Source organism: Hetaerina americana, unplaced genomic scaffold, assembly GCF_022747635.1.
Source record: "Hetaerina americana unplaced genomic scaffold, ioHetAmer1.1.p SCAF_1, whole genome shotgun sequence".
NCBI lineage: Eukaryota > Metazoa > Arthropoda > Insecta > Odonata > Calopterygidae > Hetaerina > Hetaerina americana.
The window spans coordinates 43,653,225-43,667,952 of record NW_027286069.1 but is presented as its reverse complement, the minus strand read 5'-3'; the positions used below and the strand labels follow the sequence as shown (position 1 = coordinate 43,667,952).

Here is a 14,728-nt window from a genome sequence, read left to right as displayed (position 1 = left end):
GAAGAATGAGACGTGTTTCTCTGAAGTATAATTCCCCTGGTAAATCGTTGTTCTGGCTCATACAAAGCCTTCTACTGACCTTAATTTCTCCCAGCTCGTAAAATTTAAGTTGAAAAAATGTAGTTTGAAACTTAATACTTGTCTTACCATTGCTTTGGAGTAATTTTGTATTGACCTTGGTGCTCAAAGATACAAACCTAGTGCAAATAAATTGATCATATTTTGCGACTTTCGAGATCTCCTCAGAAAAATTTTTCTCAGGTTCAACTAATTGGTATCAAATTAGTTGTACCTGTCACTGCATATTAGTTGTTTGAAATAGCCGAAGTAGAATTATAATAAGTACTGGCTAAAAGAATTTAGTTTTTTGGTGAGGTATCACTGAATTGTAGGGTTTTCATGTAAAATGAGGCTATGGAACCACAATAACCTCATGCCTATGCATTATTCATTACAATTGGAAGGTTTATGAATAAATTTGAGGGTAGTTTCCATGAAATTGATATCATTTTCATTATGGCTGTGTTCTACCTTGTATTTTATTTTTTTATCTCAAGAGTACAACTACTAATGGTAATGCTGGAGTGGCTAATGCAGGATCAGCTACCAATGGTGGTAGTGCATCTCAGAATAATTCTGGAGGAAATTCTTCATCTAACAACAATGGAACTCCTACTTCAAGTAACTCTGCCTCCTCAGGAACTAAATCAAACTCATCCAACAGTCCACAGCCTTTGTGTCAGTGGAGTGAAGTTCCAAACCATCCTGGGTTGGTGTGCAGTGTGATGCAATTCAGTAAGTTAAATGAATTTTTTGGAAAATTGTGTACAGACACAATACTCTTTTAAGGTTAAAAGTGTTATTGAATTTATCTTAAAACACCCATTACAAAAAATCATGGCATAGTTTAGAAGAACCTTCTTCATAATATTTTTAATTCTTATTTCCCACTAATTCATAAAAATGGTCAAAGCTTAGTGCCTGATTTATTGATATGGAACAAATTATTCTTGCTCGCAATCACAAGGTGACCCCTAAAATTTTGGGAGTCCCAGAAAGGAGAAACACATAATCTTAGATTCAGAGAACTAAGATATTTAAAAAAAGATGTGTAAGGCATGCCATGGAGGAATATCATGATTAATTAAAAATTGGCAATTTTCCACAAAATAATTATTATTTTGTGTAAAATTGCCAATTTTAAATTAACTAAGATATTTGATTAAATGCTATGTAATTGGCTTTGTTCTTCAATATTCATTATTTATCTTTACCTTGTGGTTGTTTAGCAATTTTATTCCGAGTGAAGTTTAAATTGATTTATGCTCCATTTCATGCCATATAGAGAGTTCTGATTTGTACATAATAGAAAGATCATGATTAATATTTATTCATTTTTTAACTCTTTTCTTATTACCAAAAATCCTTTTTCTGGACAATAGGCAACAACCCTGTTATATTGATGCTAAAACCTGACACAGTGTTGGTCCAAGAAATAAAATTGGTTCCTGCAAAAGCCAAAATAATGGACATGGTTGCCATAAGACACCCTTCATCATCATCTCCTGACCACAGAACAACTCTTATTCTAATGTGTGAAGATGGAAGCCTGAGAATATACATGGCCGGCATGGAACAGACTGGTAGGTTTAAAAGAATCAATGTTCACTTAGGATTAGTTATTATGCGGAAATTCTGATAAGCCATGTGTTCACTCGGTTAGATTAAACCCAGTTTATTGGGTAAGAATTGTGTTCTTATTTCTATGTCATCACAAGCTTGTTTTAAGGTTTGAGTTTTAATTAACCATTTTCAATGCCTTTATGATACTCTCATACTACTTAAGATTGAATGCCAGTAAACTCAGAGTTGATCTGAAGAAATATGATGAATGCATGAATTGCCGGAGGCCCCTTTCGCCCAACACCTATTGAGTTTAGCGGCACCACACGTGAGATAATACGAAAAGGGCTATATTGTATGCATTTAAGATTTTTTGAAAATTTTTATAGGTAGTGCTTTCAACAAAATATAATAACTGTTGCTCAAAACTGACTCAACACAGTGATATTATGAAAATTTGTAATAAAGGCAGCTATTTTCTATGCCTGATGTGGAAAAAAATTATTAATAAGTTTTTTGCTGCGAATTGGCTTGCATGTATAGGAAAAGAAAGAAATACTTAGTTGTTCCACATATATTTTATTAACACGACCTAGGTTTCGACTTACAAAGTCATCATCAGGTAAAGAACAGAAGACACAGGGCTTTATATAGTGGATAGAGAGCTGGAGAGGGGAGGTGTTTGAGAAGAGGGAGGAGGGGAAAGAGAAAGGGAAATGGTGTGTAAGTTTGGGGGGAGGGGGAGAAGACGGTTGTGTATGGCGTCGGGGTGGGAGATTACGGTTGGGTACTGCTTCAGGGGGGGAGAGGGGCTGTGGAACAGAGGGAGGTCCAGGAGGGGTGAACGGGAGGAATAAGTTAGGTCATTAACTAGAATACCCTTAAGGTGACTATTCTTCGAAATTTCCAACCGTTCCAAGGCATCTAATCTTAAGCCTTTTTTCTCTACATGCAGAATTTTGGGGACAAATTCACTGGAGTGGTTGTTTTCTAAAAGGTGCTGGGCAAAATTGGATGACATATTTCCGTTTTTAAAACAAGCGTAATGTTCCTTGACACGATCACTGAATTTTCTCCCGGTTTGCCCAATGTAGAAGGCAGAGCACTCACAACACAATTGATAAACTCCACTCCTTTCCATTGCGGGAATTTTGTCCTTGCAGTTTGATAAAAGGTTCCCTAAGTTGGCTCTATTATAGAAGGCAGGTTTAATATTGTTTCCTGCAAGGGATCTGGTGACTTTACGGGAAATATTCCCCAGAAAGAGAATTCTTCTCCACTTCGAACCGTCTTCCTTGGGGATGGATCCGAATATTGATTTGACAGCTATTTTCTCTAGTTTTTTCCGATACAAGTTATCGACTAATTGGGAGCAGAAACCGTTGTTTTCAGCTATTGTTTTAATGATTTTAAGTTCGTTTTGGGTATTTTGTGGCGATAGAGGGATGCTAGTCAGACGGTGGACCATAGAGTTGAAGGCCGCTAATTTTTGTGGGAAATGATGTCTTGACGTAGAATGAATGATATGATCCGTACAAGTGTCCTTCCGGAAAATGGAGAAGTCCAGCTGCCGATTATTTTTAGTGATTGTTATATCTAAAAAGTTAATGGAGTTGTTGAGCTCTTTCTCCATAGTGAACTTAATGTTTTTATCCAAGGAGTTAAGGGTTATCAAGAAGCTATCCAGTTGTCTTTGTGAACCAGCCCATACACAAAAAATATCATCTACGTAACGGTGCCAAGAGATTATGTTTTTCACCAAGTTGTTGGAAGAGGAGAACAGAGTACTTTCCACCTGGTCCATATAGATGTCTGCTAGTAGAGGGGAAACAGGAGATCCCATGGCCAGACCATGGGTTTGTAGGAAATATTTTCCGTTGAACTTGAAATAGTTCTGCGATACACATGTTTTTAACACCAAACACAACTCACTGATTACTGGGAACGGGACCCCCTTCCGAAAAAGGATTTCTTCGGCTAACTGGAGGGCTTCCTGCGTGGGAACACTCGGGAAAAGGCTGCACACGTCGAAGGAGACAAGAATGCACTTGGGAGGGAGGACTAACTCTGCAAGGCGGCGGGTCATATCGGAGGAGTTTTTGATACCAAATTTTGGGACGAACTTGGTGTGCTCCTTGAAGATGGCGTTTGCTCTTCTTGCCAGGTGGTGATTAGGGGCTGAAATATTGGAAACCACCGGCCTGATGGGAATATCTGGTTTGTGGGTTTTTGGGAGACCAAAAAACCGGGGCGCTGAGGGATTCATTTGCACTAACCGATGCACTTCGGGAGGTTGGAAAATAACTGAGCAGGATTTTATTACTTGTTTGACCTCTTTATGAAATTTTGGAGTTGGATCACCATGAACTTCGAAGATGTTATTGTCCTTTAGGAACACTTCACACTTATTGATATAGCCGTCTTTTCCTAGTATCACCACCGAATTTCCTTTATCAGCCTTAAGAATTAATAGATTTTTGGAAGCCATGGACTTCTTAATTGATTTCAAAGCGGCTAATTCCTGACGATTGTCCTTGGGATCGAGGGTTGGCTTAAACTGATACTTTCCAAGTTCTCGTGCGATGAGCTCCTTGGAACCATTATTCTCTCGGATGAGGGCCACCTCACAGTCCACTGCCAAGTTCTTTACCTGATGATGACTTTGTAAGTCGAAACCTAGGTCGTGTTAATAAAATATATGTGGAACAACTAAGTATTTCTTTCTTTTCCGATATGAATCGCTTCCACAAAGTGACGCCTCAGACAATTTTATTGCATGTATAGGTTGAAGTTATGCCCATGCAACTCCGGCCCATAAGACTCGGGCTGATTTTAGAGCCCATTTTGGTGTCAAGTGTCTCTCATGAGCCATAAAATACTGCAGGTAGTTTGAATGTAAGAAATTAGCAAATGCATATATGACCTACATTACAAGACCTTGGTCACAGATATAAAAAAAAAGAAATACTGGGTTTGAAATTTACCTGTGATATTCAATGATCAGATGGCTCTGTCAGAAGTCATCTCCTGCAGTTTCTTGGAATTTAAGTGAGACTAGTTGAATTAAAAGGCATGTGTCAAAGATAATTAAGAAATAAAATTGTATGAATATTTACTGTGATGAGGGTTGCGCGATAGTCCAGGGGCAGAGCATTGGACTACTGACAGGGGTTCGATCCATGGGCAAGCCTTGCTGAGCATCTGCAGCTTCACCCAAGATTTGTGATTTTTCGGGTGCCTGGTCTTCCTGGGAAACCATAACTGGCACAGGAAAAGAAACTGGCCCCCCTTCCTTAATGTGTGAATTTCACACGCCATTAGGCTTCGTACTGGGTGAACTCTACCATCACCTACCAAATCGATCTTCGGGTTGATTACTGTGTTTATGGTTTTTATTTACTGTGATGGCTTTTATAAACAGGTAAATACACAACCTTTACTAAGACTGATCACCAGATTTGGTAAAGATTTTGGTTTAATTAACTCTAAATGTCTCTTAAATTATGGATTTAATGGAAGAACAGTTCATAAGAAGAAGTGAAGACAAGATTCAAATTGAAATATCAATGAACATATAAGCCTCTCTAATATAATGCGAGGTTCGAGTTAACATGAGCGAGGATGCTTGGCAAGTCTTTCCAACATAGGTAATGTGTACATTGTTTTCTAGTTCTTCGAACTTCAGGAAATGTCATTAATGCTTAGTTGAAGCTAAATTCAGTTAGCATAGTCTTGTCATAATGATCAACCTTGATGCAGAGTGTTCGTTAAAGTGGCATGAAGAATATCACCTGCTTTAAATGAGTACTAATTAATTTAAATTAAAAGTTTCAATTTTTGATCGATTTTATTAAAAATTTCTTTCCAATGCTCAAGTTTATTCTTTGCCATCAGATATATCAGTCAGTCTTTCAATTTCTGTAATGTAATTTTATTTTTTGCACTTTTTATGGATTTGGTCAATTTCACTTGCTTACTTTTAGCCCAAATACTTAAATCTCTCACTAATTACTCTTAAGGGATTTCTCTTGATCAAGTTAATGCTACCTATATGAGAAATCTATTGAACAGCGAAATTAAAAAATCAAATGGTGAGATTTTCTTGATCAGGATGTCATCCCCTCAGGTGGGAAGAATTTCTTACATGTGCCTTCTCCACTACAAGATATTTGTAGTGCATTAAGTGCCTCCAAATCCCCCTCATTTGCCAATTTGCGGCCCAAGTTAAAGGCTCTCCGGCAATCTCCTTAAATCTCTCTCTCTTGCAATTTCTTTATGCTGTTTGACTAGCTTTACCACAATTCAAGCGGTATGGAATTTTGAAAAATACATAACATCAAGGACAGAAAGTGTTCAAATATATCCCCTTCATTCACAAGTTAGAATGCACCTGAGTGAAGCTGCAGAATGCATTGAATACATTATATCCATTATGCATTAACTAGAGATACACTGTTAGTTCACTGCTGACATCATTTTTGGAATGTCTACTTATGACATGGACAACACATGAGTGTATTAATGTATATGCAAAATTGAGTAAAATTAGACAATTATCCTAAGCTATGATTTTGACTTGAATGTATGCATGTGTGTACCCAATGCAACTTCATTTAATGAATATTCTTTTATTTATACCATTAAGTCTTAAACATTTTCTTTTGAAATATGATATTAGAAAAACTTAATTCTTTACCACTGATGAGATTACCCATAAATGCAACCTGTGGAAATCTGCCTTCTCTTCTTAGGTTGCCAAGTAGTGATTTAAGGCTATTGTCCTCAATTGCATTCATTGAACACACTTGTAATGGGTACTGTAAAAATGCTATTATGAAATTCTACAGCCTTGTTTTAAATTTTTTCACAGGTTACTGGCTGTCTCCAAGTGTACAGGCAGCTAATTTCATGATGTCTTCAAGGCCATCAAGAAAGAAAAAGACTGTCAAAACAGGGAAACCAGCTGGTAAGAGATGAAGTATATGGTTGGATTAGTAGACCTTTTTTGATCAGGTGAATTGAAACCATTTAGTTTATAGCTTAGCTGTGATATAATCCATGATTCAGTGAAAATTTATCATAATGAAACTAATAAAAAGGAAAAAATCTGCCTTCACAAGACATGAGTATTTCTTAAAAAACTAAAAAGAGAAATATCTTTGTTGGAATTTTTTCAGCTCCTGCAATCAAGAATTTTCTTTATGATTTTAATTGCTTCAATTCAGAATTAAAATGTTCAAATATTTGAAAGTTAGTGGCTTTCGTAAATCATAGGCAGACTCAAGACCTCTTGCACTTTTGTTGCAATTTATATATTATTCGCAAAGTTTTGGTCTTGTAGTGACTCATATAGCAGTTTGAACATCATACTAGGACATTCATGTTGTCAATAGTAAATTTGCTTTGTATTCAAGAATACTTAATGATAAAATTATGGGCAAATGCCTGGAACTTCATTTTGCTGCTGTCATTATCAAAATTATGGCTTAGCTCTGTTAATGGCTTGCTGAAATGCTGATTTAAAAAAATGATACTGAGATGACAGCATGAAACATATTTCACAATGCTATTTGAGGTATTCCCAGATATTATGTTCAGGACTTTTTTATTTTAGGATTATGTGTTCATCCAAATCAAATATCATCAGTAATCATTTCAAAGCCAACATCTTTCCATCTGCCTTTCCAAATTTAGTATTCAACTCGATTTAATGCAATAGTGTTGGTGTAGGACTTTATTTTTAGCTGGTACCTTATAGAAATTCAGATGTCTGTGAACAGTCAATGTTGGCTTGAAATCAGTTATTTGCTCTTTGGAAGTGCTGGAGATACACATATGTGAATAATGTTCATTAATCAACAAGCATTTTCTATTCAATATGTTTGTTTTAATTGCCTAAAATTTCCATATTTTAATAATAGGTGCAGTGACCTTCCCTGTGGATTTCTTTGAGCATTGTGTTGCTATGCCAGATGTAGAATTTGGTGGAACTGATGTTTTACAAGTATACAACACACAGCAAATTAAACATCGTCTTAACACAACTGGAATGTACATTGCCTCAACAAGATCTGCTGGTTTTTCACTAGTTGTGACAAATTCTGATCCATCCATGGTTATGACAGGTTTCAGAGTGCTCTTAGGTAATCAGGATGTGTTAAGAGCACCTGCTTATGTGGAGGTAAATTACTTTTTCAAATGCTGTCTTCTATGCTTTATGTAACGATTTTGTTCCCTATGTAACAAAAATTATTTGTTCCTAGGTATTTGACCGAAGTGAGGATACCCCTGTGATGCGCAACCGCTGGTTTGATTTTCCATTTACACGAGAAGAGTCTCTGCAAGCTGATCGGAGATTTGTAATTAATTTTGGACCATCCCCCGACCCGGAATCTATCACCATGGTGGATTCTATTAAAGTGTATGTGTTGTTGATTATTCTTTTCTCTTACAAGGTTAAATGTGAAGGGATTTTGTAAAAAGATTTTGCGGGTATTGACAGGATAGAATGAAAGCTGCTAGATTTTTAATGTTGTTACTTTGGAAGAATAAATCTTTCTGAAGCAAAGTTGTGTAGTTGTCTGTAAATAAGACATGTTTTCCACTTGCTATGGGTTGAAAATAACAACCATCTTGTTTTCTAAGACAATGAATCCTGGAATTTAACCTGCACAACACTGGTGTGATGCACAAGTGCTTATGCTGTGTGAATGTGCACTCAAAACTGATTCCATCAATGAAAATCAAAACATGATATTTATGCGATCCAAATGTCGTGCAAGACTTGAAATTGTATTTTTTAACTATTTTCGTTGGCCACTGCTGGTTATACTGCTTTTCATATCACCACCCTTCTGATTCTGTAGCCCTGAAAGTTGAAATTCTTCATTGTAAATGGGCTAATATAAAATTGCCGTACCCAATTACTATTCTATCAAATCAAATTAATTCAGCAGCAGCTTCTTAAACTGACAGTACTATCACAAAAAAGTGTGGCCAAGTTGCAATTTATCTAGCTTGTTATGGAGAGGCACCTTATTATTTTTTGCTTTCTTTCTTGCTAAAAATTAATGTAGGATATCCTCATTTATATTGGGCCCATCTAATCTAAGGTGAACACTGATGCTGGTTGTCAAATGTATCGATGATGTTGGCTATTGTAGGGAATCAAAAAGAATAACATTTAGTAATTTTGGTAAACATTTCTCTTAGGTATGGGAAAACAAAGGAGGCTTTTGGCTGGCTTGAAGAAACCGAAGAGGGAAATGGAAGTGTACAAAATATGACGGCACCTGTGACTGGTGGAGGCCTTACTGAAGGAGAAGCAGGATTATCATCATCATCTTCATCTCACCCTCTTACTTCACTGGAAAGGTATTGGAACCCAAGTAGTAGTTGGAATAATCTAATAAAGCTTGGTGATGATATCGTAAGATTTTATTTTTACTTTTCAAATTACTGACTCTGACGAATTTCCCCTTAAGAAGTAACTCCATTTCTTGTGCATAATATTTCATGGATAAAATTTATGAATATTGTTTGGTCCAAAAAAAGTCCAGATGGTGCGACCAAAGTTGCTGTATTTCTAAGCACAATGATAGATTCATGGGGACATGTCTATGCTGGGGTTCGAGATGGAGCGGTGGCTTGCATACAGGCTTCCCACCTGAGAGGGTCCAGGTTCAATTCCTGGCAGCGGCAGATATTTTTCAGTGGTATCCTGATCTACTTGAAGTGCTTTGTGTAGGGCCCTTTGAGTGAGTACGCCGTCCATAGGATGGGACGATAAGTTCTTGGCGCCTTTTAATAAGAGAAGGCTAATGCCGATGCTGGGTTTCTCTCATCCCTTCATCCCTCTACTGTCCATCCCTAAAGGTGCAAATGACTTCAGCTGTAGGTCATCTCTCCTAAAAACTATGACTACTTTATATGCTGTGTTGTGTTTAGGATGGTAATTTTTTACTTAATGTGAAAATCATGTTAAGATATTCTAACCGATGCTGACTTCGGGTGTATTTGGTTCTTCAGAGAGGTTAAATGGAATTAGATTGAGTGCATAAGTGAAATCATAGTATAGTGAGTGATCAAAATTTATAAGCTACTACAAACTACTAGTTGTCCCTATAAGAGGATAGAAGTGTGCTCATAGGTAGTGTGTGCCAATCATATGACTTACTGTCAGGCGTGAGTATTTTATTGATTCCTTAACTTTTTTGCTCGAAACCATTTATTACCTGGGTAGATGAAATAGAAGGCTAGGTCACAGTGTCTTGAGTTGTGACTCCGAGGAAGGGTAGACGTTGGAGGCAGAATTGATAGCCTCTTTCAGAAAGGGGAGACAGGATAGAGAGATTTTGAACATCCACTGAAAAGCTGAGCATTTTTAGTTGCAAAGAAAGGCATTTTAAATCGGCATTTAAATAATTTGAAATAATCATTGTAAGTAATAAATTTTACCCTGGAAATATGCCACATTTGCTTTATAGAATGGCCTAATAAGGAGCAAAATCTCTGTAAAATTTGTCAGATTTAATCGCTCATCAGGCGAATTTCATGTTTCATTCACAATGAAGATAGAATCCAACCATGTATATCAAGAGAACTTCATAATTTTACTAAATATATAACCCATAAAATTCAACAGAATTGAAATTTTTGTTAATTTCTGATGCAGGATGACTTCTGGTGTACTAGAGGTATTGGAAGGTTGCTTCATGTTGGCTCGTGGGAAGAAGGATGCTGTAAAACCCAGGTCAAGCATTCCTGTTGGCGATGAAGATGCTGAGGGAGGAGCAAAGGAAGAGAAAGAGGAGGAAGTGGGTGAAGAAGATGCGACAAATGTTCTGCCAGAGGAAGATGAGGCTGCCAGGATGGAGGCCCTTGAGGTAGCCACTCATTTTCTGACTATGCCAACACCGCCATCTGTACAAATGCGAGCCAAGGCATTACTGGCTGCACTTCACCCCACCAGAGCTGCTTACCACGAATACAAGGTTAGTATGTTTTTGATATTGTGGAAATGATTGGTGTGAGCACTTGCATTATGTATAATTCCAATTATGTATGAACATTATTCATGTGGAAAATCTTTTAAGGAAACAAAGGGTTTTACAAATGAAAATGAAAATCCTTTTACATTCAAGTAGTGGTATCTGTCAAGAGTAACATTATTAAATGTAACCCCCTTCAGCTGCAATGACCTCCAATTTTGTGTATAATGTTTAGCATATATTTATTATTATTTAGGGGTAAAGTAAATTTTATAACTAAGTATTTAGTTTTTTCCAACCTGTGGTCTTAAAATTTATTAAGTTTTTCCATTCATGTGAAGGGCAGAATTTGGATCAGGTGAATATCCATTGATTGAAAATGAATTGCAAATCCATTAGGCTGTGCTTTCCAAATCCTCAAACCATATTTTATAAATATCCTTTCATTTTATTTTATTTTGCCCAGGCATTAATTTATCTACACATATGTCAACCAATAGAAATTTTGCCGGCAATCCTAGGAATTTCGTGAAAACTTTTGCTGCCATATGAACCGATATGAAATACCATGATTTCAAGTAATTGAGAAATTGAGAGTATAGCCATTGTATTCCACCTGGCATTTGTGTACATTCAATGCTGAATGTATCTGCCTGTTTCTATGTGCATCACTGTATAATGAGCAATGAATAATGATCTGAAAAACATAAATGCCTGACCCATGGAATAAATTCTTTCTAAAAAGAGATTTGATTAAATGATAGGCTGTGAATGGGGTTTGCTATGTAAAAATTTGACTTATATTATCATGCCAAATATTAAATGGCTTGAAAAATTGGAAAGAATAGCGTATTTGATGAATTCATAACTTGAACAACACTGTTAATTCCTATTCTCATTTAAGAAAATTATGTAATGTCTGTTTATATTGAAACTATCTCTATTGGAAAATTAATACTATGTATTTTGTGTTCACAGGATGGTTCTGTTTTGTTTCATGTTCGAGAATCTTTTGCTACCCTTATGGAATTTGCAGATCCTAAGGATCTGGATGCAGAGGTATTTTTCAGACTCGTTTTAATGGCACGTGGTGTTGCAGTGGCACGTCCATTAAATTTAGTGAGTTTTAATGGTGGAAGAAGAGAAGATAAATCAATTCATGGTAATTACCTATTTTTCCTCCAAGAAAGTAAATGTATAGCATTATTTTACAGCAGTGAAGTAATTTGTCTTTATATTTTTTATAATGTAGCATTTAATTTCTATCAGCATGACATCTCACTACTTGCATTGTGATCTTTTCCCACCCTTCTCAACTTCCCTCATTTCTTAAAAATATTTCTGAAGTATATTTTGATGTTTTAAAAATTAATTATATCCCAGGATTATAATAAAATAATGAATATATATTATCACCATCAATTTGTATGTGTAAATAGATGCAAAATTTGAAATAGTGAAAAATTTGATTGAGATTTTTCATGTAGATTTATGTATTAAATTTAGTTTAAATATCAACTACCTTAGTTGATCCTAGTTTATTCAGCTCTAGTAGTTCACAATATGTATTTATGGTTTGCAAACTATTAAATGGCCCAAGGGACTAGTCATTTTTCTTTCAATCATGTATAATTTTGACTTTAATACGTGAAAGAATTTTTGTGGTCAATAATGTTTTATTAAAAATTGACCATGGTAAGGAAATAATCAAAATGCTGAATATAAACATACAAACTGAGATTTATATTTGATACCAGGGGAAAATAAAAATTGGCCTGTCATTCCCTGTGAGTGGTGAGATTTTAGATTAATTCCAGGTTTTCATAAATGTAAATTTGAAATTTTATTGTATTGATTCATATGGAGATCAATCCTGACAATAAAATAATTACATGAATACAAGTATTTTTTGCAAAATAGGTTGTAATTAAATATTTTATTTATTCAGAAGACAGTGATGGAGATTGGGAAGATGAAACTGATGAAAAAAAGAAGGCTGTAGGAGAGGGAACTAGTGACAAGCAGCCCTCAACACCTGTTGAAAAACATTTCATTGAGAAGCTAATGGATGCCATGTGGCGTTTACACCAAGCACAGCCTAGTAACTTGGCTCTTGCTCCAGTTTGTATTCCAGGTAATTTATTATTTTAAATAAGTACTCTGTGTGCATGCCAGTAAATGAAAATGCAACGATAAAACTGGGTGAGTTATTGACCGGAAAGTTTATGAATGAAAAAACCTGGAAGTCAAATTTTGGTATTTTGGAATACAGCTCCTTTTCCTAAATTCCTTTTGAGCAGTCATTCAAATTACTAACTACTTATTGATGTTTAGATTTTTTCATCATTATACTTTGATAACTTTTTATAAATATATGAATGACCAGTGTGATAAACCAGTAGATGCCCTAAGAGGGAAACCCCCATTAAATACTAATTCTCTAATCCATTTTGTTCCATTTATTGAATTTAATAAGTTTTAAAGGGTAAGGTTCTCACATTCTAACCTGTCTGATCATAATCTTTCTTGTTTATTCATATTATTTTTGTTCAACAGGTCTCACGCATGTGGAAAGTGTGGTCTCTGGGTGTGTTGAAATAATTCATGCATTTATCATGGTGGATCCAGTATACAGCATTCCCATTGTTGCCAGAGCATACATGAAAATGCTTCTCTGTCCAGACCCGGCCATCTCATTCACAGCTAAGCATGCCATTGTGCGAACACTAAGGCCCCGGCACGTCTCTCCAACTCAACCTCCTCCACCACCTCCTCCTCCACAGCCTGCACAGACTCCACGTTCCTCTCAATCAAGTGCTGCAGCTGGAGGAGCACAGCAACCCCCTACTGCAATGGTGCGTAAGAGGGAACGTCGGAGGGCTGGTGGAGGAGGTAGTGGCTCGTCATCATCCATGTCTTCAGTGGCATTTTCTTCCTCTAGCCAAGGTAAGGTACTATTTCCATATTATGGAGTTCACAAAACTTGCTAGCAAAAGCCCATCATAAAAAATGATATGATTAAAGTCCTAGAAACTACACATTTTTTGGCATGATTGAGATGTACAATATCTATTAAGTATGATAATGAAGTCCTTACTTATAAAACTGCCAGTTAAATAAAAACTACATAAACCCGTTTGCCACATGGACCTTTTTCCTCAAAAAAGTGGTTCCATAATTTAGCCCCTCCCTTATTAATAACCAAACAATAGTTATTTTCCATTAGTTAAAAATGTATTTCCATTACCAATTTCTGTATTCTACATCATCTTCAAGTGGTGTGAAGATGCTAGAGTACATTGAAATCTGATTGGTAATAAATTTGCTACAGAAAAATACTATTATTTGATCATTAATATGCTCCATTTCCACCATATAATGCCTGCAACGATTTCATTTAATCCCCTCGTTTATCTCCCTACTCTTCTCAGAAGTCACCAGTATAGATTGTTCAATCCTCCCTCTCTCCCAGACCCTGTATCATAGCATGGATCAAGGTGTGGCTTTATGGTTTCTTTGCTTTCCTTTCAAAGCTAATAGGAACTAGCCAGCATTCTATCACATATCGTTTACGTCATTTATTCATTTTTCTAGAGGCATTGATACATTTGAATTCACTATGCAATGATTTGCATATACTTCAACATTGTTCCTAAAATGAATGGGAGTAAAAATGAGTTGACTTTTTCAGAAAGTGAAAAACTAAAAGTAATTAAAAATGCCAAAGAAATTGGAAATTGTACCTCAGTAAAAGGTGCAGTGTGTCTGAATGTTTCCAAATTAATTGGAATAAGGAAAGGGTTATAACCGTCTAAAGCTATGTTTTCTTTCCATTCTGCATTGTATTTTTCATAATGACATCATACCCTGCTTTTTATGCCTGTTGTGGTACTGAGAGAAGTCAGCATCCATGTACATAATTGAATATATGGCAATTTGACCTTAAGTGCCACTGGAAATAACTGTGGCTTGATTCATCTACCCCCATGTGGCAGCAATAATTTTGTTATTCATTGGCTCTATTTAATGTTGAAGCAATGGTTCATAAGAATTTCCTCAATACATTCTGCTTGTTTATACATTGTAAAAGTAAAAGCCTTGAATTTATAAGAAAT

The 14,728-nt window shown here is 36.0% G+C and overlaps 1 protein-coding gene across 6 annotated transcripts in view; it reads left to right on the top strand.

Moving 5' to 3' along the window:
* The window catches only part of poe (E3 ubiquitin-protein ligase-like protein poe), a 133,652-nt gene that overhangs the window by 60,203 nt on the left and 58,721 nt on the right, over positions 1-14,728 (top strand). For 5 of the 6 annotated variants that reach the window (XM_071589166.1, XM_071589156.1, XM_071589148.1 and 2 more), the window contains exons 36-45: positions 558-795; positions 1,443-1,643; positions 6,494-6,589; positions 7,545-7,804; positions 7,887-8,044; positions 8,836-8,997; positions 10,298-10,616; positions 11,592-11,775; positions 12,562-12,747; positions 13,170-13,559. In XM_071589166.1, the coding sequence (XP_071445267.1) occupies positions 558-795; positions 1,443-1,643; positions 6,494-6,589; positions 7,545-7,804; positions 7,887-8,044; positions 8,836-8,997; positions 10,298-10,616; positions 11,592-11,775; positions 12,562-12,747; positions 13,170-13,559 (2,194 nt within the window). The remainder of the gene's footprint in view (positions 1-557; positions 796-1,442; positions 1,644-6,493; positions 6,590-7,544; positions 7,805-7,886; positions 8,045-8,835; positions 8,998-10,297; positions 10,617-11,591; positions 11,776-12,561; positions 12,748-13,169; positions 13,560-14,728) is intronic. The other variant, XM_071589141.1, reaches the window with a different exon arrangement.